Source organism: Apteryx rowi, unplaced genomic scaffold, assembly GCF_003343035.1.
Source record: "Apteryx rowi isolate R43461 unplaced genomic scaffold, aptRow1 scaffold_427, whole genome shotgun sequence".
Lineage (NCBI taxonomy): Eukaryota > Metazoa > Chordata > Aves > Apterygiformes > Apterygidae > Apteryx > Apteryx rowi.
Genome location: NW_020450680.1, coordinates 605,806 through 633,750, shown reverse-complemented (window position 1 = coordinate 633,750; position 27,945 = coordinate 605,806). Strand labels below are relative to the sequence as shown.

Here is a 27,945-nt window from a genome sequence, read left to right as displayed (position 1 = left end):
AAGCAATAGGTAGGGTACATGATCATCTGACAAAGCTTTTTTACTTGTCTCAACCTCAGTCCTGAAGTTGCAAATTACTTACCTCATACAACTTTTGGTATGAAACAGCATCTACAAAAGACTATTATGGACAAAATAAATTGAATAAAATTGGCATCTCTTGAATGACTGTATTGTTTCCCCAAAATAACAATAACAACTCAACTAAAATACGATCCTATACATGTACACAGATACCAGACTCACAGGCTCCTTAGTTCTAGGAATTCAACTCCACTGTCTTAGAGTGACTTACTTTCCAAACAAGAGACCTCAAAGTATCTCTTCTTGAAAATAAAAAAGCCTTCTTTTTTACAGAGAGTAAGACAAGACAGTAGCTTTTCTTCATTTACAGATTTGGGAAAGTAGCAAAGATGCATAAATTCAGGCTTACTGTAGAGGAAAATATCTTTCTCTTCATTGACTAGCAATCATGCTCATGTTCTAATTCTTGCTTTCTCCCTTAATCTGAGTTTGGTGTGAAGAAGAAAAAGTTGTATCAAATGGCTTGCCCTCATAAAGATCAATCAAATAGTGTTATAAACACCCAAAATAAGTAATAGAARGAAGATCCAATTAAAACCTCTTCATGCTTAAGAGAAACTCTAAACACTCTCTGTTCCAACCTGACTCCCTTGTCATTTGCACAGTATTCAGAAATGAAGAGAAAAGCTAAAGAGAGAAGCTTAGAGAAATGCAACAGTTTATACTTGCAAATGCAAAAAAAAATACAAAAGCAGAAGGATCCAAGCTAACTACTACCAATATATTATATTGTACAGTCACAAATGTTCTGTAGCTTAAAATTAATTTTCAGGATATCAGGGAGGATATTTCCAGAAGGGCAAATCCAGAAAAACAAGAACATCATTTTCTATCTTGACCTATCAGAACTGTTTTGCAGATTCCCCAAATTAAAACAAGAATTTATGAAGCAAGAGGAAAAGGGGAAATAAAAGCACACTTCACAGCCTGCAACCCCAAACTACATCATCATCTAACATCATCTATAGTAAAAGAACACAGGAGCCACCTGACTGTAAGCTGTGGTGCCAGCTTGTATTTTAGCCATGCTGACTACAAGTCAAGAAGGAACCGAACATTATGTACAGAACGTTATCAACTTTTAGAATACAGCAGCTCAAAGAGGGTGGCAGAGAATAATTCAGATTATCAGTGGGAATTATATGCCTAATTGGAAACTTAACCAGAAACCAGGTTATCACAAAGAGGAAGTATCTCTACAGGATACAGGATAATCATACGCCAGGAGTTTCACTCCATGTTGCGTTTAGCACTGTAATTTAATTCCCATGGGTACTGATGGTGAGATCTTTTCTGAGCAGACTTATGCAACTAAAGCACCCAAGGTTGCTTAGTAACTTTGCACCAACACCAAAATAAAGTATTTTTCCATGTTGGGAATCAAAGAAAGAACTGCTGATTTTTAATAACAAAGAAAAATGTTAGTCATGGGGTGGCAGGGGGGGAAGGGGGAAGCAACTTCTGACAGAACCTTTGAAATCATGCTTTGAATCATGCCTACCCCTTCCTCTCCAAGACCGAATATCCTCAGCCACAAATCAAATTTATTGCTAGATATTTGCAGCATATATATTAACTAGACTTGTATTCTCCTTGACAGCAAAAATGATATTGACGCCAATTTTGTTTGTTCAGTGCATACAGGTACTTTTCTTGAAGAACAGGAGGAAGAAATCTAAAAGATTACGCAAATTAGTATGTAAGCAGCTAGCTGATTCTAGTATTAGGTGTACACCTCTCATGCAAGAAAATACCAATCTATATATAAAAGGAGATTACTAATTGGTTCCAGATTAGCATTCTTTAACAGTAGGATTGCACAGATGGTCCACAGGTTGAAGGAGTGGTAAAAAATAAAAGGACAAAGCATTGCTACAGAGCAACCTGGCTTACTCAGTAAAGCAGGGCACAAGCATACTGTGTGTATAATTGTCAGTAACAAGGTCATTTATCTGAGGAACAAAAAACATGCAACATATTTACTTGGATAAGAACAACTACTACATCACTAATGCCAACGAAAACAATTTGTGGGACCACAGCGGACATCGAGCTGAATATAAACTTGCAATGCTTCGCTCAGGCAAAATGAATACAGGCAAATTCTCAAGAGATAAACATCAGCCTAAGAGGAAAAAAGTCAAAGGGTCATACTATCAATATTTTCACTACTGAAAATGACCATGGAGTACTGTAACCACTTCTGGAATGAGTTTCAAGACAGACAATGAAATACTGATGATGATTCAGAAAATAACAGCATAATTTAGAAGACTGAAAATAATATCTTAGAGTTCAAAAAAATAGGATCAAAACAAAAATGAAAGCTGTCAGCTGGGACCAAGCCACACCTAAACTTTTACTTAAAGAACAAAAAGTTTATAATAGAAGGCTCTTCAATTTTGTAGACAAAGATGTAAAATGATCCAAGAGCTGAAAGYTGAAAACAAAACCAGACAAGTTCAGCAGCAAGGCTATTCACTGTGTTTTAGTTGTTTTAAAGCAACTGTAAGGATAATTAGACACCTAAAAAAGAGTAAGACTTTTTAAAAATTATTATTATTCAAAGCRGCCCCCCAAAAAGACAAAGATAGGCTCTGATCAGAAACACAATTTTTGGACTTGAATCAAGAATTAAATTTAGAGAAGTGCTATGATCAAACTAAAGGCTTATAAAGTTCCCTTGAGGTTTATGAATACTGGTGTCCACACTCTTTAATGGAGCTAAAATCAGTCTCTGATAATTGCAGTAGGATATAGGACATTCCAGAGTTGGTCCACTACAATCATAGCAAAACAAAGGATTTTAGTTCCTTTTGGAATGAAAAGCTGCCCTTCTTGAAGACAAAGTCATTTTCTTTGTCCAAGGAAAGTAACACTGCTTTGCAATACTGTTTTCATTTTTATCTCCAAGATCCTCACCTAGATATGCCAGGTATTTTCTGTATCTGCCACAGGGGTATACGCAACCAAAATCCACGTGTTTAAGTAGAAGTAAAATGCGGAGTTTTGAAACTTATTTCAGAGAATCCTGCTAGTATTGACTTCAGTAAGACAAAAAATCTGGCAGCTGAGGTCTCAAGTTCTTTTTGCAAGATCTTTCTTGTTTCCCCCCACCCCTCCCCAGCTTAATGTCTGACTCAGACTGACAAGAAACACTGTTCTTGAAGAAAACATGCTTATGTTTACTACACAGAAAGGATAGAGGATAGCTGGGGAAATGGATACACATCACAGGACACGAGGTATTATTTGTGGCAATAATGCTATTGCTATAGTTCAATGCAGGCTGTTGTATCACATATATAATCATAACAAACCCAACATTTCAAATCAGTGTATCAGAACTCCAGAAAGGAAAGTGACTGTAGAGACACGAAATAAACRTGGAGGCTGAGTTTTCTTAAATGCTACTTACACCAAGAGCTGCTTGGTAGGTAACTTCTGATGGGAAGGTAAATGAAGGCCCTGTTGTAACTGGGCTGCTAGGAGGCGGGGTCACAATTAGCCCTGTGGTACCAATATGAACCTGTCCAAAAATAAATAAATAAATAAATAAAAGATAAAAAAGTCAATTTGAGCAGTTTTGTTAGAAAAGCTATTCATGACAGCTGTATACTTTCTGGTGAAAAGCATCATCATTCTGCTAACCATAACTTTAGATAACCATAACTAACTAACCATAACTGCTAGATACTCATGCAGGCAGTATTGGACCTCACGCTCACTTTTCTGGTATTTCAGAAGCTTTGAAGACAAATATTAAATCAGCAATATGAAACACACTTTTACCAATTGCAAGTTTTTCTTCCCCTCATAAATGGCAGTCAGATCCCAAAGATCTGTAAATAAAACATATTTAATAGTTCATGTAAAACACCACCAATACTTCGTCTCCATTACTATCTCCACTCTCAAACTGTAATCTTTACATGAAACAGATAATTGTTCACCAACCACTGCTACATGTAACTAAAGGCTTTGAAGAAACATGAGATTGAAGAATAAAGCCAGAGAAACGTTTCTTCTTATCAAAATCAGATTAATATGGTAGGCTTCTGAAATTCACACAATTTTCGGGGTGAATTTACCTTTTACTTGCATGCAGTTTACTTATATTCACTATTATATTCAATTTAGAAGACAACCAAGAAATTAAATTGTTCTAGTTTCCGGTTTCCGTAGTTTAACAACAATCTTTGTGACATTTTAGAAATTAACAATGGTTAAATAAATAAATAAATAAATAAAATTTACAAGACCAAAAATATCTGCAATCATTTTATAAGAAGCTTTGTAAAGAATTTTACTTAAAATCCTCTCATCTTGGAACACAGGTTTTCTGAAAGCATAAGTTAATATTAGTTAGATAAAATTAATAATTTGGAATAAGTAATCTGACAAAATCAGAAACATTTATAGTTATTAAAAAACATACATAATTTATACTTAATTTCAGGTAAATTACCTGAGACGGGGCACTACAGGAAAGTCCTGTCAGCTCACTTATGCGGGCTGCTGCAGTTGGGTTACTGGAGCTAATGAGGACAGGAGGACTAATTTCCATTGAATGACGATTCTGAGAAGACTGCGAAGACTTGTTGGACATAGTTAGGGAGGTAAAAGAGTGCCGTTTTTTGGTGTTTTTCTTGGTATCGGTGTACTTTTGGGTTGAATTGTTGTGGGCTGCCCCAGAGGTACCTTCTCCAGAGTCTACAGCAGAACCTGAGGGCTTATCCAACTCTATCAGCTGCTTGGCTGCTGTGTTAAACTGCAAAAAAATATCAATGCATTAAAATTAGTATTTTTGTATTACTTATAAAAACCAACTGAATATAATAGAACACTACCTTCCTTTTTCTTTTATTCATAATAAAGGTTAAATTAAAAACCTTGCAATTTAAAATTGTGGCATACTGATCCACTCTACAAATTAGCCGTCAGAGTGACAAGTCTTTCACTACAACCTCAACATAGTTAGTGTTGGTGTGGGTGGACTACCCCTCAGAGGTAAAATTTAAATCAAGAAAGGGCATTATGCTCTAGCTCAAATATGGATTAATTCAGCAATATCTCCAGCCTGTGTCATCCAGAAGCCAGAGTAAATCACAGCAGTCCCATCTGACCTTACAATATAAAAGTCTGCATTACAAGACTCCTTGATTCCTCATTTTATTTTAAGCCTTTTTGGCTTTGTTTTTAAAAAGAACATAACATAACCCCAACCTTTGCATGTAGGGTCTTGAAGACATTCCTCCTAGTAGCCTTACCTTTTTATGCACATATCTAACACTAGCAGTAGTGAAAAAGAGGTCTCCAAAATACAGACTTAAAAACATAGTAGGACAAACTAAAGATCCATCTACATCAACATATTTACTGCCTGAGAGCAGTAACTATATAAGCAACCATACAAAAGTATGGGACATAAAATGAGAGAAGAAACATATATTAACAATTCCGTGGAAATAAATTCTCAGCTTCCAACAATCTGTAGTTTCTAATTTTCTTATGCAGAGGTTGTACACCTTTGAGTAGAGGGCCATAAAATGGATCTTTCTTCTTTAAGCTTACCTAATAAATATTTGTTCATAATGAACTTTTTCTATTTGTTAATTTGTTATAACAATGTTGTATTAAGTGCAAGTAAATTCTTCCTCTACAGTGAAGAAACATGGAATCCTACACATTTTCTTCTTACAGCAGTTTAGCTTTAGGTAAGAGAAAAAGAAAAATGACTTGCATTTTTCACAAAACCATTATTTCCAGAAAATTTTATTTATATTTTATAGCTACTGTAAGTGAAAAGTCTCATTCATTCATGAGCTGAAATAATACCAGCATCAGTTTTCTGAACAAATCAGCGTTAACATTAATATGTACCACTAAATACAAATACTGTTACTTGGATAATTGTAGCCAATTAGACAGAAGGGAAAATCTTTTCTGAAGAAGAAAGAGCAGGATGAAAGAAGGAAATTACTTATTGTAGAAGCACTGTTTCTATTCTTCAGCATATCACTACTTCTATTTATTTTACCCATTTTCCCTGAAAATGTCTTCAGACACTTACTATACTATGCTCATGGAAAGTTTTAAAGCAATATTTTATTCCATCAAAACAACACTTGAACAGATCACAATCACGAGCAAAGCTGCTGAAAATATTAATTTCAAAAACAAACTATTTTTCCTAACAAGAACTATGCAATACAGAACCATCTAATAAAAATTTGTAACTTTGAAGCTCTCAGCGGGAATGAAAAGATTATTTTGAGATTACTGCATTCAAAATTAACAATCTCTGTTTTCAAGAGTAATATAAAAGATTCACGTTTTGCGTAAGTTTTCTGTTTTTAGGTCCAGGCAGACAAAAATGTTGAAAAGTAAAGCAAAGTTTCCATAAAAGTCTTGATGTTATTCTTCTGAGTTTAGTATTACTACAAAAGACCAGTTTTTCTAAGCACTGAATTAGATCACACTAACAATGACAGACAGAAAGCTTAGGCTAGGAAGTACAATGGTAAAAAAAACACCACCAACAAACAAACTGTGCTAGGAATCCAACCCTGCTAAAATATACAGACACAATTAAAGATAAACAGATTTTGAAACACACTTTTTTGGTACAGAGGACAGACTAATAAATAAGAACTCGACATACCACATGCGTAAGACCTTGAGTTCTTACTCACTAAAATGTCAGATTAACTGACGGACGCAATAGCATAAACAACAATGAACTTAAAATTCTACTACAATGAACATTGTAAATAGATTGTTAGTAAAGTATCTGTTTTCTGCATTTCTAAAAGGTTGTTTATAAATAAAGCTAGAGGAAATGGATTAGTAGAAAGGTGTTTGCCAGTTCATGTGAACTTGGAAAACAAGAGTTGTCATTATTTTCCATCATCCTTTTGATTGAAAAGTGATTTCTTTTCCTCAATTTTTTCTTTTCCATTTTGTTTTTTTCTAGTTTTTCTGTATGATGTATAATAATTTAAATGTGTTTTAGATTTGGAGAGCAGATGTGTGTTTATAAAGATGTGATAAAAAAATGTTAAATTTGAGGTCTTTCTAGGAAGTGTATATTGCACACAGAACTGTATTCTATTTACAAAAACTGATTCCATCTGTTTAAATTCTGATTAAGCTTAATTTTTTTGTAATAGAGAAAAACACAAGTGTTGCAAACTTAAATATATTGTTTCTAGACTCACTATGTTTACTTAACTGCAAGAGCCTGGTTGACCTGCAAGTATGTTGAGTCAGAGTGTGTAATAATTATTTAGATATATTAAAAAGCTTATACTCTAAAACTACAGTTTTTCTGGTTCCAGTGTTTCCCCTCTTAGGGAAATAATAGAACTATTCTTGTTGCATTTTTTTGCATTATTGCTCATTTTCAGAGAGAAGCAATGATTTCACAGTGCCACACGTCTACAGATTGTACTGTTTTGTGAGACAGACAGTTAACTAATCATACTTTCATTAATGCAATCACTATTAGAATACCTCTCAATATATTTTCAGTCCTAGTTTTTTATTACCACAAATTTAAAAAATGGAAGTGATATAAGAAGCACAGCAGACTGGCAAATATTGACTCATAAAGTGTTTTTCCAGGTAAACCACTTTCCTTAAATATAAAGTTCTTCATGGACTTTAACATATTTAGAATTTCATTCTGCCGCCTCATAGTACAAGAAACATTGCAAGTATCAGACACACGTTTACTACAGAATAAGCATAAGAGACTGCACTCATTTCGAAGTAAATGACTTTAGAAACTTTCAGGTAAATACAGCTACTAATTGCCATTAAAGAGAATGTAGACTGACATACACATAAGGCAAGGACATCATTATGACATCATTATGACAAAAGTAGGCAATGATCACAGGATTTGGAAATATGACTAATAATACCATATCAAAATTATCTCAAATATATGCATTCATTTTAGTCTTCAGTGTCTTTAGGAATAACAACATACAAGTTAAGAATGGTTTAATATACCTTTGTTTGTATCAACTGCATATTTTCAAGGAGATAAAAACTGTTGTGTAATCTCAGAAAACAGAAATTTCAAAACTAAAACTGATAGTTTTCTGCATATTTGACTTCTCACAATAGCATGTGTTTCCGTTCAGTATATGCTATAAAAATATCATCTATGTGACCTAAAATATTTCTCTGGGCATATTTATCATTCTCAATTTCCCAAATCATTTTAATGTGAGAAGCCATTCAAGAAGCTATGCACAATCTTAAAAGGGTTATTGAAGATACATTTTCTTAGTTGCTGGAATTTGTCTGAAAACTTCAATGGTGAAATATATTTTGTGACTATCTCTGAGTATCATTTGTTACATAAATTGTTTCCAAAAAGAAGTCTCCATTTTGCAAACTTTTATAGAAATAGAAACCAAGTTGCTAGTTAAGTAGCTTGACCAATTGGCAGCACCGGGAAAAAGCTTTCCCTAACCTGGATACGTTGAGTGATCTAGTTTAAAAAAGCACTACAAATAGCTGTATTGGCTGAACTGAAGGGGCAGTAAGTGCAAGGAGCTAGGAATGAATAGTCAGGGGTGAGAACTTTGTAAATTGGCTTTTAAAGAGTTCTTAAACTGAAGCCAGAATTTCACTGAGCAGGCTGAAAAACTTTTTTTAAATCATGTGAAATTTTCTCTCCCCAGATATATACACCTGCTGATCCTTAAAACAAGCTAAAAAAAAAAAAAAAAAAAAAGAATAGACTTTTCCTTTTTCAAATGAGTTTTCTGTGTTGGTTTGTAATTTTTTTTTTAAATTAAATTCCTATCTCATGAGAATATTTAGAAATTGAATTAATAGGACCTGGCTCAATTCTTGGTATGGTTACACCTTTCTTCTATGACCTGAGGTACATATTTCTCATCCCTCTTGTAACGTGGAATTATTTCTTTTCTTTCATCCTTCTGCCTCATTTATTTAAACAGAATCTCTTCAGTGCAAGAAGTGTATCTTACCACGTATCTATAGTGAACCTTTCAGAAAAAGGCAATCACTATTCCAAGCCTCTATGCCCTTCTGCAATGCAAATGACAATAATTATTATTTCAGCTGCACACACTGCTCTTAATCACCTATTAATTTCTATATAGAGGACAAAGTAGTGGCTTCCATCTATGAAACACTAAAAGGCTGGGGAAACTATTTCTCAAGGACTGCTTCTCTCTGTAAACTGTCATTACCACATATCAGAAATGCAAGAAGAGACAGAGGATTTCACCTAAGGGTCTGCTGGATGTAATTCATTGCTTTACTTGCTTCGCCGTATCCTATTTTCTCTGACTTTCTAGCTGTGCTCCTTTGTTTTTGAGAGGTAGGGATTAGAGACAGGGCAAAGCTTACTATTTCTCTGACTCACTGGCTGTTTTCATTTTGTGTGTAAGTGTGGTTTGTGATTGACTGGATGACCCAAAGCATTAACAAGAAAACACAGTGATTGCCTCCAAGTGCTTTCATTCTGATTCCATACAATGAAAACAGATATCAAAAGGGTAAGCAAAAATCAATGGTTGAACTGCTGAGGTCATGAACATTCCCAAATTAAGCACATAGATACATAAATAACCTAAGATCTGAAATAATCTCTGGTTATTTTAGAATGATCATCAGTACTAATAGTTTTAGAAATGCTATAAATAAATTGCAGCAGTTCCTTTCTACAAAATGAAATACCTTGTGGACACAGCCTTACTCAGGGCACAGCTTTACTCACCTCAACATACGAGATGGGAAATATTCCTATCTTGTCAGCCAACATTCCTTCTGCCCAGTTTTCATCCACTCGGCGAATTACAGTCAGAACGTCGTCCTGCGTGAACATGCAGAGATTATGTCTCTCAGCTCCAATTAAACTTCTAATTTAATTTGCCTCCACAGCACGCGGGTAATCAGAGAAGGCAGCACATGGAAAAGAACTGGTACAGAAGGCAGTTCATAATATGAACATGCAGCCTTTGCAACAGAAGCGGGCTCCAACCATTCCATTCCCTGTTTTGGTGGATTGCTGCTAACTATCTACAACTCATCTTGGTCATCTGAATTTGACCTTAGTAACAGACTTCCCACTACGTTCAGTCTGTTGTCTTCTATCAGCCTCCTCTTAAGTCCTAGCATTAAGCAACAGAACCTCAATCTTTTCACTTCTCAAGTGACTCATTACCCAACCTTCCTCAATGTTGTTTTCCTACTTATGTAAGAATGCTAGTAACTGATATGACTTCTCAGATATACTCTGAGCTTTTTTAAATATGGTTCTGAGAACGTTACATAAAAAGGTTTTACTAGCACATTAAACATTGCTCTCTTTATACTGAAATACATAATTATTTCATATAGAAGAACTTGGAAGCATATATCCATACAAGACTGTAGATTTAAAAAAAAAAAAAAAAACACACACATAGTTTGCCAACAATTTAATCAAAATTCACAAGCTAATACCAATAATCCTTGATAGTGTTACTGTTCTGTGTAGCAAAAAACAGTCTGTCCATATGCATTTGCACTGGTTTCATGAAAAGAATTAAAGCCTTTTGCTTTTATGCTTTTAGCCATCCTTTCCATTTTAACAGCTGAAGGCAGAACAGAAACATTAGTTTACATTTCATCTTGTAACATTTTTGTGAAATCTGATAAGCTATCAGAAACTGAAAAAACAGCTCTGACTTCTATTAAAACCTGATTTCATTTTGTGCTTTGCAAGAGAGAAAGTTACAATAGCAATGAAGAAAGAAGAAATGTAATATTTTCCAAAAGGCAATTAGTAATATTAGAGAGTTCAGTAGTACTTTGTATCTAATAACTAGATCCTAAAAAGCCACTTACTAAAAGCAAAACTGAAAATTGATATCTACTTCAAAAATTAAAAATCAGTGTTTCTCTACAAGATGGAGTACATTTAATTCATAAGTTTATGTCTCAAACTGAGAACATTTAATAGTACAATTATGAAAAACTGCATTCTCAAAAATAAAACCTCAGAGAGAAATTATATGCAATTTACAAGGAGAAGAAAGGTAAGACTAGTGTATATAGGAGAAATACCTGTAGAATTATTGCCCTTGTTTTTTCATATTTGTGCAGATCCATCAAAAAAAACACGCAGACAAGACTATGGAACATTAGTCATACTAATTCTTAGCCAAGTCAATGAATAATAATTAAACTAAAATACTAACTTTACTTTGTTTTTACCTTTGCAAATGGTAAACAGTCTTTATCTGCTTCCTTGTCTTTTACTTCAAAGTCATAAAGTGCTTTGCACTGAGGCGGAGGTTGAGGTAAAGGTTTAATGATCTGAACAAAATTGGTAGGAAAAAAGCCATGGATGCCGTTGACTTCTCCATGATACCAATTTTCATCCACCTGTCGACGTAAAATGATGATGTCTCCTTTACTGAATTTAAGATCTCCAGGTTCTTTTCCCTCGTAGTTATACAATGCTTTGGCACATGGTAACTGAGGTACCCCCTAAAGAAGAAAAATAAATCATTAGAATTAGATATGTATTACTAAATAGGATTTATAAAACATTTTTGGGAAGACTATGAAAACAAATGCATAAAATTGCAAAGTAAAAATATCCACAATAAAATTATTTCTACTGATTTTACCCAAATATGTAAGAAAAGCTTGAGAACTGTATAATCTTAACATCCTTTTCTTTAAATTTCATGATGATTTTCAATAACCCTGAATTAATACTAGACAAAAAAGAGGCAAAACAAAAATGGTAATGTTTTGACCCTCATGTCCAAATTCATTAACTTCATCAGTTAAACAATTCAAAGATAATTACTGGAAAATATCCTGGCCAGAGCATTTGAGAGATCTAACAGAACAATGCTGCAAAGAAAAATATAGTACTATGATAACAAATTTTCTGTAAAACATTTAAGGCATGTTTTCTGCTTGTCTGACTTGCTTATTAATTTTTTCACCTTATCTGTTTCACAGGCACAGAATGCTAAGAATGAAGACATAATGGAAGTGTTTACCAGCTTGAAAAACAAATCTCACTTTATTAAAGACAATTTATTTTATCCTGGAACAACCCCTTTATTAATGCATTTTTAAACACAGCTAAAAAGAGTTACTTAAAAAAAAAAAACAGAAAAAAAATTCAGTTGATGTATATCCTTGGGATTTCTTCAGCTGATTCCTCTACAATGTCTGAAAACTATGAACAGTGCCAGCTCTCTCAGCCTCTCCTTGTACAGCAGATGCTCCAGTCCCCTAAATCTTCTTTATGGCCCTTTGCTGGACTTGCTCCAGTATAGCCACGTCTGTCTTGAACTGGGGAGCCCAGAACTGGACACAGTACCCCAGATGGGGCCTCACCAGGGCTGAGTAGAGGGGGAGAATCACCTCCCTCGACCTGCTGGCAACACTCTTCCTGATGCACCCCAGGATACCATTGGCCTTCTTGGCCACAAGGGCACACTGCTGSCTCATGGTTAACTTGGTGTCCACCAGCACTCCCAGGTCCTTCTCCGCAGAGCTGCTTTCCAGCAGGTCAACCCCCAGCCTGTACTGGTGACTGGGGTTATTCCTCCCCAGGTGCAGGACCCTGCACTTGCCTTTGTTGAACTTCATGAGGTTCCTCTCCGCCCACCTCTCCAGCCTGTCCAGGTCTCTCTGAATGGCAGCACAGCCCTCTGGCGTATCCGCCACTCCTCCCAGTTTTGTATCGTCAGCAAACTTGCTGAGGGTGCACTCTGTCCCTTCATCCAGGTCATTGATGAAGAAGTTGAACAAGACTGGACCCAGTACTGACCCCTGGGGGACACCGCTAGCTACAGGCCTCCAACTAGACTCTGTGCCACTGCTCTCTGAGCTCTGCCATTCAGCCAGTTCTCAATCCACCTCACTGTCCACTCATCCAGTCCACACTTCCTGAGCTTGTCTATGAGGATGTTATGGGAGACAGTGTCAAAAGCCTTGCTGAAGTCAAGGGAGACAACATCCACTGCTCTCCCCTCATCTACCCAGCCAGTCATTCCATCATAGAAGGCTATCAGATTGGTTAAGTGTGATTTCCCCTTGGTTAATCCAGGCTGACAACTCCTGATCACCTTCTTATCCTGCAAATGCTTGGAAATCATAAACTGGAGTTCTACACGCAATATCTCAGGAGATACACAGTGCAAGGAAATTCTCAGAAGGAATTGCCACTTAAAGAGTCTGTCTTGTTAGTCAGAAGACAGAGTGCTTGATGATTTATTTCACACTTAACGGTTTAGATTTTGTCTTTCAATATAATCCAATTTATTTGGACACCCTTAACTTTTGTGCATGATTTTATAAACAGATTTCATGAATGGATAAATAATATCTTCAAGATTACCATATTTAATAGTCTACTGTCAATACCAAAAAGTCAAAGGATAACCATATATACAGGTACAGATGAATATGATTTACGTATGAATACAAATCACAGTTCCACCTATTGCATTCTGGGTGGGTACTTAATCTATTATATTAGCAGCTTTCGTACAGTCGTTCCCAACAGCTGTTGAGCTTCAGAATGATGCAAACAATATGTTTATTTAGATCACACTTAACTGCACTGGCCCACATTGTAAACAATACTGACATACTCTGTAGAAACCTGGATAGGGAAAAAGACTGTAATATATCAACTAAGGAATTTGCTGATCCTAACTGACTGAGCAGGACATTCAGGGACCAAAACAGAACATTTAAAAAACAAAACAAAAGTGTATGTGCTATCTTTTACTTCCACATGTTCAGCAGAGTAAAATGACAAGAAAATCAAGAGGCCCTGGGCATCAGTTCTTGGTAAGGGGGAGCCAGCTGGGCCTGCTCTTCTTGCAGAAGAGGTCTTTGCAGTTCTGATTCACACGACAAGAGAAACACTAGTTTGAGATAGAATGAAGAAAAAATTCATTGTAGGTACAGTAAGAAGAAAAAACAAAACCACCCCCCTCCACCTAGAAGAGGAAACGCTGCTTGCTGCCGCTGATTCCCTCTCCACCCTCCCAACTCCGCCCTCCACATTCCCCACATTAAATAAAAATGATTCTACTCCATAATTTCAAGAAGGACAAAGTTCAGGGAATTAAGCACTTGTTCGCAGGCAGACTGTCAATGATTAAGGATAAACGGTTAAACGACCCGGAAGAGAAACAAAGCAAATGACTTTTCCTCCAGTACATGCAAAGGCCAAAGTCAGAGCAACTGGGGGTGATTGGGGAGGGCTCTCCTGCAGCTGCACCGTCTCCAGGCCCCCGACAGCACATCTGCACACTCCCCATCCGAGCAACCGGGGCCTTTCCGGCCACTGCGTCTAACAGCTTCAGCCTTCGGTCTGCCTCTCTGCCTGTTCCCCAGGAGAGAAGGCCATGAAGATATGCTGAGCCAGAGTTTACTTTTCATTTTGAGCCTCTCACTTGGCTAAACATGAAAGGAAGGCTTTAGAAGAAAAAGTTCGCAGCCTACCCTTAGGTTTACAGCTACCATTTACCCTAGCAGCTCTTTGAGAAAGAAAACAAAAACAAAAAAACTCTAAAAAAAATATAAAAAAACAAAACAAAATAAAAAAACTCTAGAAACCATTTTAGGAAATTAAAACATAAAATCCCAAAAGATACCACACAAAATAAGATTTCTTAGCATTATTTCCTCAGTTATTCTTACACATAAATACTTGAACTTCTAATGCCACTGCTTATATACAAGTCACTTAAATTCATTTTTTAGCTAAGACATGGATACACATACATTTCACATGTGAGATTCCTTTAAAGAAATAAAATTAGTAATATCTGATGACATCAAAACCAACAATGTAACAAGAATATGGAAAAGCGCATATGCATGCATATATATATATGACTAGAGACTAGGCTGAGGTAGAGTTCTCCCAACCCAGGTATTTCATCTCAGAAACCTACAGCATTTGATTTATATTTTGTCTTTAGTCATCTCATTTATAACTTTTTTTCTTCTTTTGTTTTTTTTTAAATGGACAATATGCAACTGTATGTATTTTTCATAAGATTAAGCCAAGATAAACTTATGCCAGCACAGAAATACGAGATCTGACTTCCTTTTAAAATGAGCAGAAGCCCAAATGTAAAAATGCTTAAACTGGCATAAAACAGGGTTCATTGTATAGCTTATTTCACTTGTAGAACCAGAATAAGCTAAAGTAGCAAATACACCCCCTTTCTCCCCCCCCCCCGAAACGTGCATACCCCCCTCCAAGGCGATGAATTCAGCAGGCACAGGGTCAGCTGCACCTTTGTTGCCTTTCACAGCTCCCTCGCTGCTGTGCTSCTGCTTTTCCCTCTGCCAAGCAGAGAACTGCACTGTTCTGCTGCTGTTATAATGGGACCTGGGCTTCCCGGCTCCCTGCGAACCGGCTGAATTTGCCCAGAGTATCTATCCAATTCTCACCTATTTCAGATTCCCAGAGCCTCAGTTTTTTCAAGAAGCCAGGCAGCTGTCTTGCAGAAGTACTGCTCATTTTCACGGAAGGACAGACGAAAAAGATTTCTGGAACTGTTTATATGCAAAAGCAAAGCTCTAACAGCCTCCAAAAAAGCTCAGACCCCTCAGCAGCAGTTTGTATCTCTAGTTTTTGTTAAATAATCCCTGACTTTCCTGAGAGCAAGTCTCTCTCTAAACTGAGGAACAATTTTTTGACGCATTTGATCAAGAGGGTCTTCAATTATCACCAGCTCTTCACAATTTTATTACAGTAAAGGCAGAGAAATGATTTGCCTTCAACTGTTTTTTTCTTATTTCCTTCTCCATATCGTTCCTTTCCTAAACTGAACCAGTTACAAAAAACCAGGATGAGCAAGTAATTATTACAGAACACCTACAATGACACAGCAATCACAAATTCAATAATTCTAGTACTGTGGAGCTACTTTTACCAGTACGGCATATTTTTTCCAAAGAGCCAGTACTTTAAAACATAACTTGGTCGCCAATAAAAGCTGCCTTTACACAGAAAGGTGTTTGTTAATATGCTGTAGTAACTATATCAGCCAACTTGTTTGCAAGACAGTTTTGGATTGAGTGATTTTTTTTCCCCCACATACAATCTCTAGTATGTGTAGGTATATCCGAGATTTCATTTCAGGCTGCCATTCAAAAGCCTTTTCAAATACAGTATTGCTTCTCTTAAGCACCTAGTCCCTTCTCCTTCACCTTGTTACTTCTTGACTCAGATCTTCCCATTGCATTAGTGGTCTTTTTTTTTTTTTTTTTTTTTTTTTAAAGAATCTCCAAGCAATCCTTGACTGTATTTTTCCTTTCTCACCTTCTACGGCTTTTACTGAGCTGCCCAGCTCTATGTGAAAAAACATCCCATTTTGTACCTACAGTTTTTGCATCTCTCATCTTGCCAGCTCCAACACCTGCTTTTAAGTTTTAACTTAAAATCATCTTATCTGTTCTGGTTTGCACTGCCATTTCTTTTGTTTCAGTCTCCTTTGTTCTTTCTGTACTTGCATTTAAGTTTTCATGTATTTTGAGACACGGAGCTTATAAGAATACTTTACTGAAGACTTTCTTAAACTGCTTACATGAATATACGTGAATAGGATTTTCTTCTAAAGGAAAGAAACATGCTCACTATGTTAAGCTATACATACACTGCTTTCATCTGAACAGATTAAATATTCTGTTTTACTGAACACACCCACCTACAGGCTTTAACATTTGAAACTGTAAATCTCTCCATTTGTTTTTTAGAGTTCCAGAATTCAAAGGGTCTCAGTAATCCAAGAACAACATTAAACGTTGGCTCCCGGCATTTATTTTGCTCATCTATGGAATGATATAAAGAAAGGCAGATTTGTTCAAAGAAAGGCTAGAACTGAAGTGTTATTAATCTACACCTAACACTGAATCGTTAGTGCAATCAGCTGTACATGCTTACTTTATCATCCGAACTTTCCTGGAAGACCGAAGACCGCAGAGGTCATCAGTGCAAATCAAATGATTTTCAGTTGCAGAGCTTCTAAGGTATCTTTTACATGAATGCTAAAAATGAGAGATGCCTCTATGTCAGAAGGTGGCATCAGGTTGTCAGTATACTGTAGCAACCACACAAAAATCTCTTCGGTATTATCTGGTATGACTTGCTATTGCCCTACTGAATACAATGAAACGGTATGTGACAGTTGACTCTTAGGACAGTTTACTAGATGAAGGAAGTGAGCAACATTAATGTTTATTTATTTATTTTTATTATTTCCTAATGGTTTATTTGTACTAAATTTCATTGTCCTCAGTATAATTACACAGTAAATAACCACATATTTGACTTAAAACAGTAAGAAGATTTGTAATTTTGAAATGCCATATTTAAATTTTATATTTGTTTAGCCTCAACTTAGTACAATTTGATTTTAATAAAAGGGGTTTTTTTTAAATCAAAAAAGGAGAAACTGTATCAAGAGGACAGCAGTTAGTCAAATTATAGCTTGCTAGACAGACTAGATTTGAAACCTATCTATGTGCACTTAAAAGTGACCTGCATAACAATAGTAATTTTGAAGAAAATTTATTTAAGGAAAAAAAAATAGGGTGCAGTATAAAAACTGAAATAAAACCAACATATTTGTTACAGTTTTGGAGCAGCTGAACAACTGCATCTATAACCAGTAGATTTAGGTTCCTGGTATATGAAAGAAAGGGGCAACATTTGTATAACCATTTAACCCAACCATCAGGTTAAAGTTTATTCAGCAGACCTGCAAAGCTTCTCTGCTGCTAGCTACCTTTATTATAGAAAATTTTAGGTTCTCTCTGTACTAGTGCTTATACTTGATAGCCTAGACCAGTACTAGCTCTACAGGTAAGAGATGTCATATCAGAACACTATTAAAGCCTGGTTTTAATTTCCTGGTTTCGGTCACCTAGCGCAGATTAGAGTTACTAGCATTCCTAGATCCCTTTGACTACCCAACTCTTCTGAGCTCTGGATCAGCTAATTTTGCCCTTGCTAACTTCCCAGGGGAGGCTCAGAAATTCCCTGTATTTTGTAAGGGAAGGGTAGCTCCTCCCCAGACTTAAACATCATTTTTATATGAACTTTTGAGGTAAGCTATCAATAGCCACTAAAAGTGATCAAGCCAGTTTATGAAAGTCCTTTTTGCTTCCTCTGTCTCAACTGCTTTTACCATACATTGGAAGAAAACAGTTTGGCATTTTTTCTAGTCTGATGTCAAGAAATAAATACAAGGTTGTTTAATGCAAGTACAAGAAAGTCTCTCACACAAAGCTGTTTTGAAATTAAAAGCTGGAATACAGTAGAACAAAAAGAATTCAAAAATGTTGCCTGAAGGCCTAAACAATCAGACTAATAATAGGGAAGGTCAGAGAGGGACATTCGCAAAGCTTCCTAAAGGCAGCTGCTCTAGGCACTGCCCTCGCAATACTTGAGTTTTCAATGCTTTCGTAATGAAGAAATGAGCTGCTTCTGAATGCCAGCTTTTCTGCTTTGCCTATCAGAAATCCAGAACTCTCAGCTATTTACTTTTGCAGATTTTGTTAGATAAAGAAATTTTGAACACTTTCCACTAAACTAAGCCCTGAAAACAACCAGAGAAGTAAGCAAAAAGCAGGAAAAAGTGAAAAGAAGAAAATAATTATGCTCTGCACATTGTATGTCCCCAATTATTTTAATTATATGTACTTGACAGGTCAAAGACTGGTTCCCTCTTGGGGGAGCGGGGAACAAATAAATAAAAATGTGAAAATCACTCTGTGGAAAAGTCAAACTTCAGAAAGCCTGGGAAGATAACTGTTAGAATGCAAAAGAGAATTTGGGTCTCTATTCCTATTGCTTTTCAATAGGAAGCCAAAGAGTATTAGACAATTTTTTAAGTTCTTAAAAACATTTTGAGTCATTGTTTACGACAAACACATTTTATTTGGAGAAGAAAAAAAAACTTTGTAAGAACATAAACAAAACCTTAAAGAGTACATTAGGCAGAGATGAGATACTTATATAAAATAATTCTCTCCAACAGCAAAGAAAGATTTGCTTTAAATCTGCTTTTATAAGCCATTACACCAACATCACTGGACAGTCTGAAAATGCTGTTAATCTTACGGGTTTTCTCTTGGTATGTTATGACTGGTTGGCATTTGACATCCCTATAAAACTGTTAATTTTTCTTGTTCCGAAGCCACTTAAAAGAATACAGCGGCAGGAGTGAGAATCTGCTAATCTCTTTAAGCTCATCAAGCTGTTAGGCAACGTAATTATTCTTTGGCAGAATATTTCATTCCATTTCACTTAAACTCTTTTACCAGTAGCTTTTTCAATGCATTCCGTTTCCATGTAATGTCAGCTATGACTTCTGAAACCAGAAAACTGCATACCCCAGCAAGAAAGACACCCACATGTCATGGCAAGCCGGTATGCAGAGGAGCAGTACAGTTGTGAGCCTGGGTAGTAGGACTTTCAAGTCCTACTCCAAACTGCTACTAACTAGTTATATAATCCCCAAACAAGTCACAACATGGGGACGGTTTTTAAAATTTATTCAGTGCTGCCCAACCATATCCAATTTGCCAAAATGAAAATCTCTACAGACTTCCAAATTTACAGAGCTAGGTCAACACTAAATGCTTCAGCAAGTCTTGCTGTCTCTGCTTTCTCCGTTTCTGAAAACACCAGAAGCTCACCTCACAGGTATCAGCTCATCTTCACAAAGAACACCTGGACAACGGCCCTTGTCTCAAAACAACCAACATCATCTACTGCACGTAGACGCAGTCGTTGATAGACCCATTGGTGCACTTTTATTTTTCTAGCTAGCTTGGGAAATCATTTATCCTTATAACCATAAGGCAAAAGACAGTTTTTGGATTAAAAAGAAAAAGTGAATCAAAAGGAAAATGTAGACAGAAAAAAAGCAAACAAAAAAATTATCACATAGAATAAAGTATATGAAGGTCAAGAGCCTCTCAAAGAATTGGGAAAACATTTAGAAATAACACATCTCATTTAATGCATTATTTAACCTAATCCAGAACTATTTGATTATTCAAAATACCAAATCACTAGGTAGTACTTCTATGTTTAGTAAGAAGCTTCGTTTTATCTTGTAACCCAGTAAGCACCTTTAATAACTATTCACTCCCCCATTCCAAATCTATTAATGGAAGTGTGACAACTTTCCCATGCCAATACGGATATTTCTTGCTTTTTTCTTTTTTAACTTTAATTGTTTCCATAAAATCACAAAATATTAACTACAGAAGGGGCAAAAAAACCTCTGAAAACTATCAAAATACAGTGGCAGACCACATTTGAGTGTTACGTTCTTTTCATAAATGCATTCTTACCTGGCTATTATCTTCCCTTTTCACTCTCCATTTCAGTTTCCACATAAATTGGAAATTACGCATACCCATCTTTGGCAACCTTTGCTGCTGCCTAAATGTGTACTTACCCTACTAATACTGATACCTGGAATTTATTCTCCCTATCAAAAGCCATACATGCAATTGCACAAACAGCCAAATACCTAATTCCCAAATGGGATGTGTGCCATTTCCAGCTCCAAGTCCAAATTAAATAGAAGTTTTCACACAGGCCAAAAATAGCCTTCTTTCCCATTAGCTACCTCCCATTAAGCCAGAGACACCAGTCCTCCTCCGTGTACCTTGCCAGAAACAAAGCACCAATATACACCCAGTATCACTAAAATAAAGTATTATTCATGAACAGAATACAGGTTTATCATTTGGTATCTGTCCTACAAATAGAACAGCTGTCTAAGAAATGCACCATACAACAAGTTTTGATCAGAAAAAAAAACTATTAATCCAATAAAACATTCACAAAACACCATATTCCCATAATCCATATAACCAGTATGGCAGACATTTTATATGACAGCTGGTGAGAATTTCTGCAGCATATATGGTAGCTGATGGAGATATAGGGGCATAGTCAACATCAGCCTCCGAGAAAGGAACCATTTTACAATGGTGAGAAACATCCCCCTTCTCCATTGTTATTAAAGTCTCTCTTTTTTTTTTTCTTTTAATCACAAAAGCTTACTGCATTAGAAGGAAATCAAAGGTCTACGTAACTCCAGAGGGTATTGTCAAGATCTAGAAGAGACCCCATTATTAATGTGCTACTACCAGGTGCTCTGCTGGAGCAGTGGTCAGAAACAAGTAGCAATACATGTCCTCCACCAGTCCTAGCATGACTAATCAGAAGACAACTCTTCCATTTTTGCATTAAACATAAGCTATTAATATTGGAAAAGCAGATACCTGTTTTATTGATCACATTTCAAATTCTCTCTGAGAAATCTGAGCTTTATAGCACTGCTTTACAAAACACATTCAGTTTGCTTGCTTTACAAAGAAGTTAATTTACCTAATGCAGAGGATTGAAACACTTGATTTAATCAACACGTCACTGAAATACAGAAGGCCCTGTCCCTACTTCAAGGAGCAGTATCAAAAGCTCCTGAGGGTTTAATCAGCAATGTAAAAAAATGTAGAACAATACAGAGCATTACTCTAATTTCTTTTTTCTTAACTTTGGAATATGAACATAAACAAGTTTTGCTCATTGCAATGTGAAAATGAGCATGTTTACTTGTTGCACCAAGAAAAGGAGAGGTAATTCCAGGTGTAAAGACACATTACACAAAGCTGGGAGGGGGCGGGGGGAGCAGTGTGAAATTGCCAAGAGCAGCTTTTACTGAGCTTTGAAGCTGAGGAGTTTGAACACGATACAGAAGGAGCAAAGCCAGCAAATGACTCTGAACAAGGGAGTGACTTTGCACAATTATTCTCGGTGAGATCAGCGCGAAGAAATGTTCCTTTAATCTCTCAAATACTCTGCTGCCAAAAACAGGGCAATGGGAGAAAACAGTGTTGCAGATGAAGAGCCTGACGTATTTTTTGAAGAATACCTATCAAGCTTGACAGGCATGACTTTTTATCTGAGCATGTTTTGCTTTCCATTATGTTCAAGTATTAATATATTCCCTGCCAAAACAGTGCAAGATCTGAAATTAAAGACTCTGTCAATGATATAAAAAAGTAATAACACACAGCTCTCCTATTTGAATTTGATTTTTAAAAAATTAAGAGAACATTGAACATTTTATTACTTTACAGGAAAATGTCTTGTAGGTTTATTTCCTGACAATTTCACTATTTCATAAATGTTCAGGTGCTTTTCCAATTTTCTGGACTAATAACTTCCTTCTAAGGTATCACATGCAAACTCTTTTCGCCAGGAACTGGAGGAACTTTTGCTAAGTTTGCTTGGGAACCAATAGCATGTCTCCTTTTCCTGAAAACCTTTTGGAGCCAAGTTAATTGGCTTTAACATATGGACTTGAAATAGCCCCTTGCCTACTGCGGAAAGAAAACGTGCTAATTTCAGCTGTCTCTAATATACAGAAATATATGTAATCTGCACGCGCAGAGTAAATTACAAGCTTCATTTGCTGTTCATTTTTACTTAATCTTTAAATTTCTCTTGCCTCAAAACTTCCTGGAACAAAATTTTTATTTCAAAACATTTTATGATATTCTATTTGAAGCAGCTGTTTGGCCTTTTTAAAAAGGCAACCAATCCTAGCTGAATTATGCATTTTTTGTAAAATAAATGTTCCTGCATGCTCGTCATTATGACAAAAGGCTGACTGAGCACAGAAGAACGTTACATTAACATTCATCTCTTGTGCAGTGACAAGCTACAGTTTGCCCCTCACATATATTTCAGCCAGACTGTAAAAGTAGACAAGCAGCCTGGCTAAAACAAGCCTTCTTCTGCACATAGTACTGCTAAAACAGACGCAAATCCATAAATATATTGAAACAGAGAGCACTATTTCACTAAATCTGATAAATACCTTGCATATTTGCTCAAAAGATTATACTTGAGCATGACGGTATTAGTGTAGAACACAAAACTAAGCTGCCTGTCTTGAGTTCAGTTAGGTCTGAATTGGTGCATGGACATATCTTCCACCACCACACTTCCTTTTGCTGTCCTTGCACCTCCAGAAGCCCTTCTTGCTGGCCTTCACAACCCCCACCAGTTTCAATTCTGCCCGAATTCTGGCTTTCTTAATCCCACTCCTATCCGCTCATGCTTTCTGCATTGCTCCAGTGTAGTCTGTCCCCACTTCTGCTGTCCCCAGCTTGTTTTTGGAAATGGAGCTCAGCTTGGCGAACTGACCTCCTCCAGCCTGCTCGACCTCTGTGCAGTGGCCTGCGCTGCCCCCCTATCTGGGGCTCCTCGAATAGCCAGCATCTCTCCTGGGCCCTGACACGACTCTGTTACCATAGCCAGCAAACACATTCCCAGAAGACAATTCCTACCTGGGACTACTGCTGTAAAGTATTGTAGAAAAGTAGATTTCACTTTTTCAGTTTACTAGCACCTTAATCCACTAACAGTTTCCACTGATTTTCAGAGGAAGCTAATTCTTAAGGTATTAAACCCATTTACTTCAGCAGAACTTGGCCAAATTCTCTCCCAAGTTGCCTAGCTCTAGAATGTCCTTAATTGCATAGGTGTGCTTAAATTTTACAGTAACGGTCTGTTAAAATACATCAAAGCCTCTCATTATTCTCAAAATCTCTCATTATCCATATATGCTCCATGATGGGAGGCTGGAAGAGTTACTTAAGGGGTACCTAAAGTAGAAGTGGATCTTTCAGGATAGACGTGAAAGGATTTTCCATTTTACTTTCAAATGCAGTTGTTTGTACAAGCTTTTATTATTATTATTATTTTTTAAGCAGTACAGGTGAACAAAAGGTAAGAAATGCTAAGAAATTAGAGGTTTACATTTAAAAGATGACCTGTTCCCCTCTCAGTACTTTACCACAAAAAAATTACCAAAATGTCAATCCAAGGAGGTCTGTTCAGTCTGCATGTGCTTGCAGAGGTTCTGCTCCCCCAGTCCATTTGGACTGTTGACATTGTAGTATTAGCTGGTTGCAACAAACAAACAGAACAGATTTCATGCTGCCACACCAGCTAGAAGCATTTTAACTACTTAAATGAATGGTCTTTCACCAACTGTATTTGCATTCACTCAGGAAAGAAAAGGAATTCTAAAAATAACATATCAATTATTAGTCTGCTGTGTTAGCACAGATTAAACCTGCGATTTCAGGTGGGAATCCTTGCCCCTCCTTTTTGTATTTAGTAGACACTGCCTTGAAATGGTAAGCTTTGAGTGTTATATGCCATATGCAGAAAAGCCTCTTCTTCAAAGTCATCCTCTATTTCATAATATACATCCTTTCTATTTCAAATGGCAAATTAATACTGGTTCTACCCTGTTGCTGTACAAGTTCTTCTAAAAACCCTTTGTCACTCCAAGTGTTATGAGAGCTTTATAGTCTTTTGTAAAACAAAGTCTGAAATAACTCTTGGACTTGTACCACAACTTACCAGTCTATATATCTATAAAAGACAAATTTACACAAATTTCTAAAACTTTTTTACTCCCAAATACTTGAAAAAGCTGAAGAAGGTAACTTTTTCCATTTGTCTGCGATATAGACACAAGAGACTGTCACGCTTCGATCCAGTTTGATAAAAATTATCATTTTTCTTCCCTGAACAGACAGCTTAAAAATATATATATTAGAGATAATCTGCATTAACCTGTTAATACAGTTAGATCTACTCATAGTTTTAATTTATCTGTTCATGTCATAAATGAAAATATATACCCCTACATAACAATTTTAATCAAGTAGCTACATGACAAATTTTTAATCAGTAGTACAGTTTCATACATAGCTTTTTGATTTTGGAGCAGTCTTAAAGTGTATGAACTGCACTCCTTTTAGATGAAACTAAATGGAAGATGTGCCTCTATTCATTCCCTGGAATCACAGTAGAATCAGCTCAGAGAAACATCTCTGGAAAAAAATACGGGCTGAGGCTACCAAGTCCTCAGCACCCGCTGTTCTTCCTCTATGGCTCCACTCCCACTGCACTAAACTACTTACTAGTACAGACATAACCAAAGCTTTCTCAAGCTGAAGATTTTTTTTAATCCTCTGATTATCAAATGTGATACATGCCATTATCTCAAAGTTTTCTTTGAGGTAATTAAAACAGTTCTCTCTTCAGTCAGGATAATCCTACTAAAAGTTTACTCCATGAAAGTTCATTTCATGATATTTAGACAGATTTTTTTTTCCAAGACCTGATTTCTAAGGATAGTAAAACTGCTTGAATAAAATTACTTACAACAAGAATGAACTAAATATTGGAAATTCTTTTGCAGGAAATTGTAAGCTTTCTCAGTGTGCTGGAACCATGTCCTTGTGCAGTTTCAACTTCTGAAACTTTTAAGGAGCCTGTAAGCTCCTACTAAATAAGCATCTCCTTTGAGATTCCACAGTAAGCAGAGCAATTACTCCCTCCTTACATTAACAGGGAATGCACAGAATAATTATATTCCACAAATATATTCTCAAGAGCAACTTAGAAGAACTACAGCTTTCTCATTTAGATAAAAAGTATTTTAATTATGCAGTTCAATCATAATGCATTATTATAAGAAAGCACAGCTTTGGTGTCAAGAGTTAAGAATCAGATAGGCTAATGAAAGGCTGATGTCTCTTTAATTCTCTCAACTATTCATGCTACTAAACTGGTTGAGATACATTTGAAAAACAAAATTCAGTACTGCTACTTCACATTTCCCCAGTTCAAACTCTGACTAGGCCTCAAAGAAGAGGACTCCTTGAGCAGGATACTCAAGTGGACTGGAACTCCACAACTTGCTTGTAACTTCTCGTCCCCTTTCTGTCACTTTGATAGGACAGCTCACAACTTAAGGCCCACAGCAAGCAGAGCTGGTGTTTCTCATATCTCATACGAGATCCTACCATGTGTAGTCTGGACTCACACGTATCATACAAATCCAAACACTCTTAAAAACCGAGCATCTAGCAGAAGTCCTCCTAATTGTTAACATGGCCCTTAGTTTAGAAATTTTTCCACTTAGCTTATTTCTGTAAGTTGGTATTGACACAAAAATACAGTCCTGAACAAAAGCCTCAAGTATGTATTCTTGTTGGTACAAAGCATGCATATGGTATGATAATGCTGATATTAGGCCAATGCACATGCAGTTGTCATACACATTCAACTTTCCTGCAGGGTGAACTCTTCAATCCACTAACTTCAGCTCAAGGTGAAACAAGCTATCACGTAAGCAACAAATTCCCAGGTTTCTGCTTAACTCGCCTTGCTGTCAACTTTTGTTGATGTTCAAGTTTCTCTCTTCATTCACTCACCTCTGTTCTCCCTTTCTAGGATCTCTGAGGTTTTGGATCAGACGTAGTCCCAGACACAGCTTTGGGAAGTATAGCACAGCAATACTGACATATGCCATAACACATTCTGTGTAAAATTTGCTGCCTTCAGAGCTGGCTTGATAAGTCTGCCCCTATATTACCTAGTCTGAAAGCCTGCGTGCAATGCTGTTTCTGAAGAGCCCATTAAGCTTCCCTTGCAGAAAATCACTTCTTCGAGAAAGGTACCAAGTCTTAAACTGAAAACACTGAATGAACAAATTTGCCCTTTCATTAGGAGATTTCCACTGGCTTACCACATTGCAAAGATTTAGATGGTTCTTCATGTACTTATGAACTCCTTGGTAACTTCAGCCCATTGTTTATCATCACTCTTCCATAACAGAAGGATCCATAATTCGTATTGATTACTAGTTCTTCTTTCCCCCACTTGTAAGAGACTCTTTTTGCTAATGCTTTGTTAATAATTTTTTTCAGTTTTTGAAAACTAAACCTTTCGAATCACCAGACATATACATCAGGGGTTGCTTATACTAAACATAATTTACTATTTTTCTAAGCAATTACCACTTTGTCTTGAACTTCATTATTACAGATAAAAATGAATTTCTGGATTAGAAGATTATACTTCAATAATTTATAATATTTTAATACACAAATGTACATTAGTTACATTCTGTAAGGGAAACTAACTACACTTTTAGAAATTATCATTATATTAATACAAGCTGCATAAGATCTTCAGAATAAGTCTCTCAAACTGAAATTCTTCAGTATCCTTCTTCCTTTATATTACTGTAAGTGTTTAAGGAGTAAATCATTCTTTTCATTATTAAAGTTTGTGGGKTTTTTTTAATTTAAAATGTTGACAACTAAGCACATATATTGTCTCTTTGCTCTCTTCCTCCTTTCAATCCTTTCTAAGGTCTTCTTGCATTTTCCAATAGATTAACCTTTCTCAAACACAAAATTACACTGATCATATTTCATAATCTGTATCAGTGATGAATCCTGGACCAAAATGAAGCCAGATTGTAAAAATAAAGAGATCCAATGAAGGTCTATTCCAAAATGCATTTAAAAAAAAAAAAAAACCCACACAACACAACAATCCTTCCAATCCAACAGGGTGTTTACAGCTATCTACGGATAATTTCAGTTGAAGAAACACATTTCCTCTATTCTTTATTTTGGTAACAAACCCTGAGAAGGTGTTCTGAAATTTAGGATTTTGCCACATCAGAACGATAACATTAACATCACCCTTAGTGTTGCTGAACTACACCAAAGTTCTCCTCAATAAAATAGAAGGATCAAGTCATACCAGTACAAGCTCTGCATTTTTGCAGTATTTATGCAACAGAACTGAAATATGAAAATAGTTACCCTTGTGCCAGTTTACATTTATTTCCCTAATTCAGTCACATTGTTTCCAGCTTCTGTGACTTGAATCTTCCGATTTAGTTTTTATTTCAAAACTCTAAG

The 27,945-nt window shown here is 36.2% G+C and overlaps 1 protein-coding gene across 1 annotated transcript in view; it reads right to left on the bottom strand.

The window, feature by feature from the left end:
- SH3RF1 (SH3 domain containing ring finger 1) overlaps positions 1-27,945 on the bottom strand; it is a 93,872-nt gene that overhangs the window by 25,226 nt on the left and 40,701 nt on the right. The window contains exons 2-5 of the mRNA XM_026076167.1: positions 11,332-11,607; positions 9,851-9,946; positions 4,553-4,855; positions 3,503-3,613 (exon numbers count right to left, since the gene is read on the bottom strand). Of these exons, the coding sequence (XP_025931952.1) occupies positions 3,503-3,613; positions 4,553-4,855; positions 9,851-9,946; positions 11,332-11,607 (786 nt within the window). The remainder of the gene's footprint in view (positions 1-3,502; positions 3,614-4,552; positions 4,856-9,850; positions 9,947-11,331; positions 11,608-27,945) is intronic.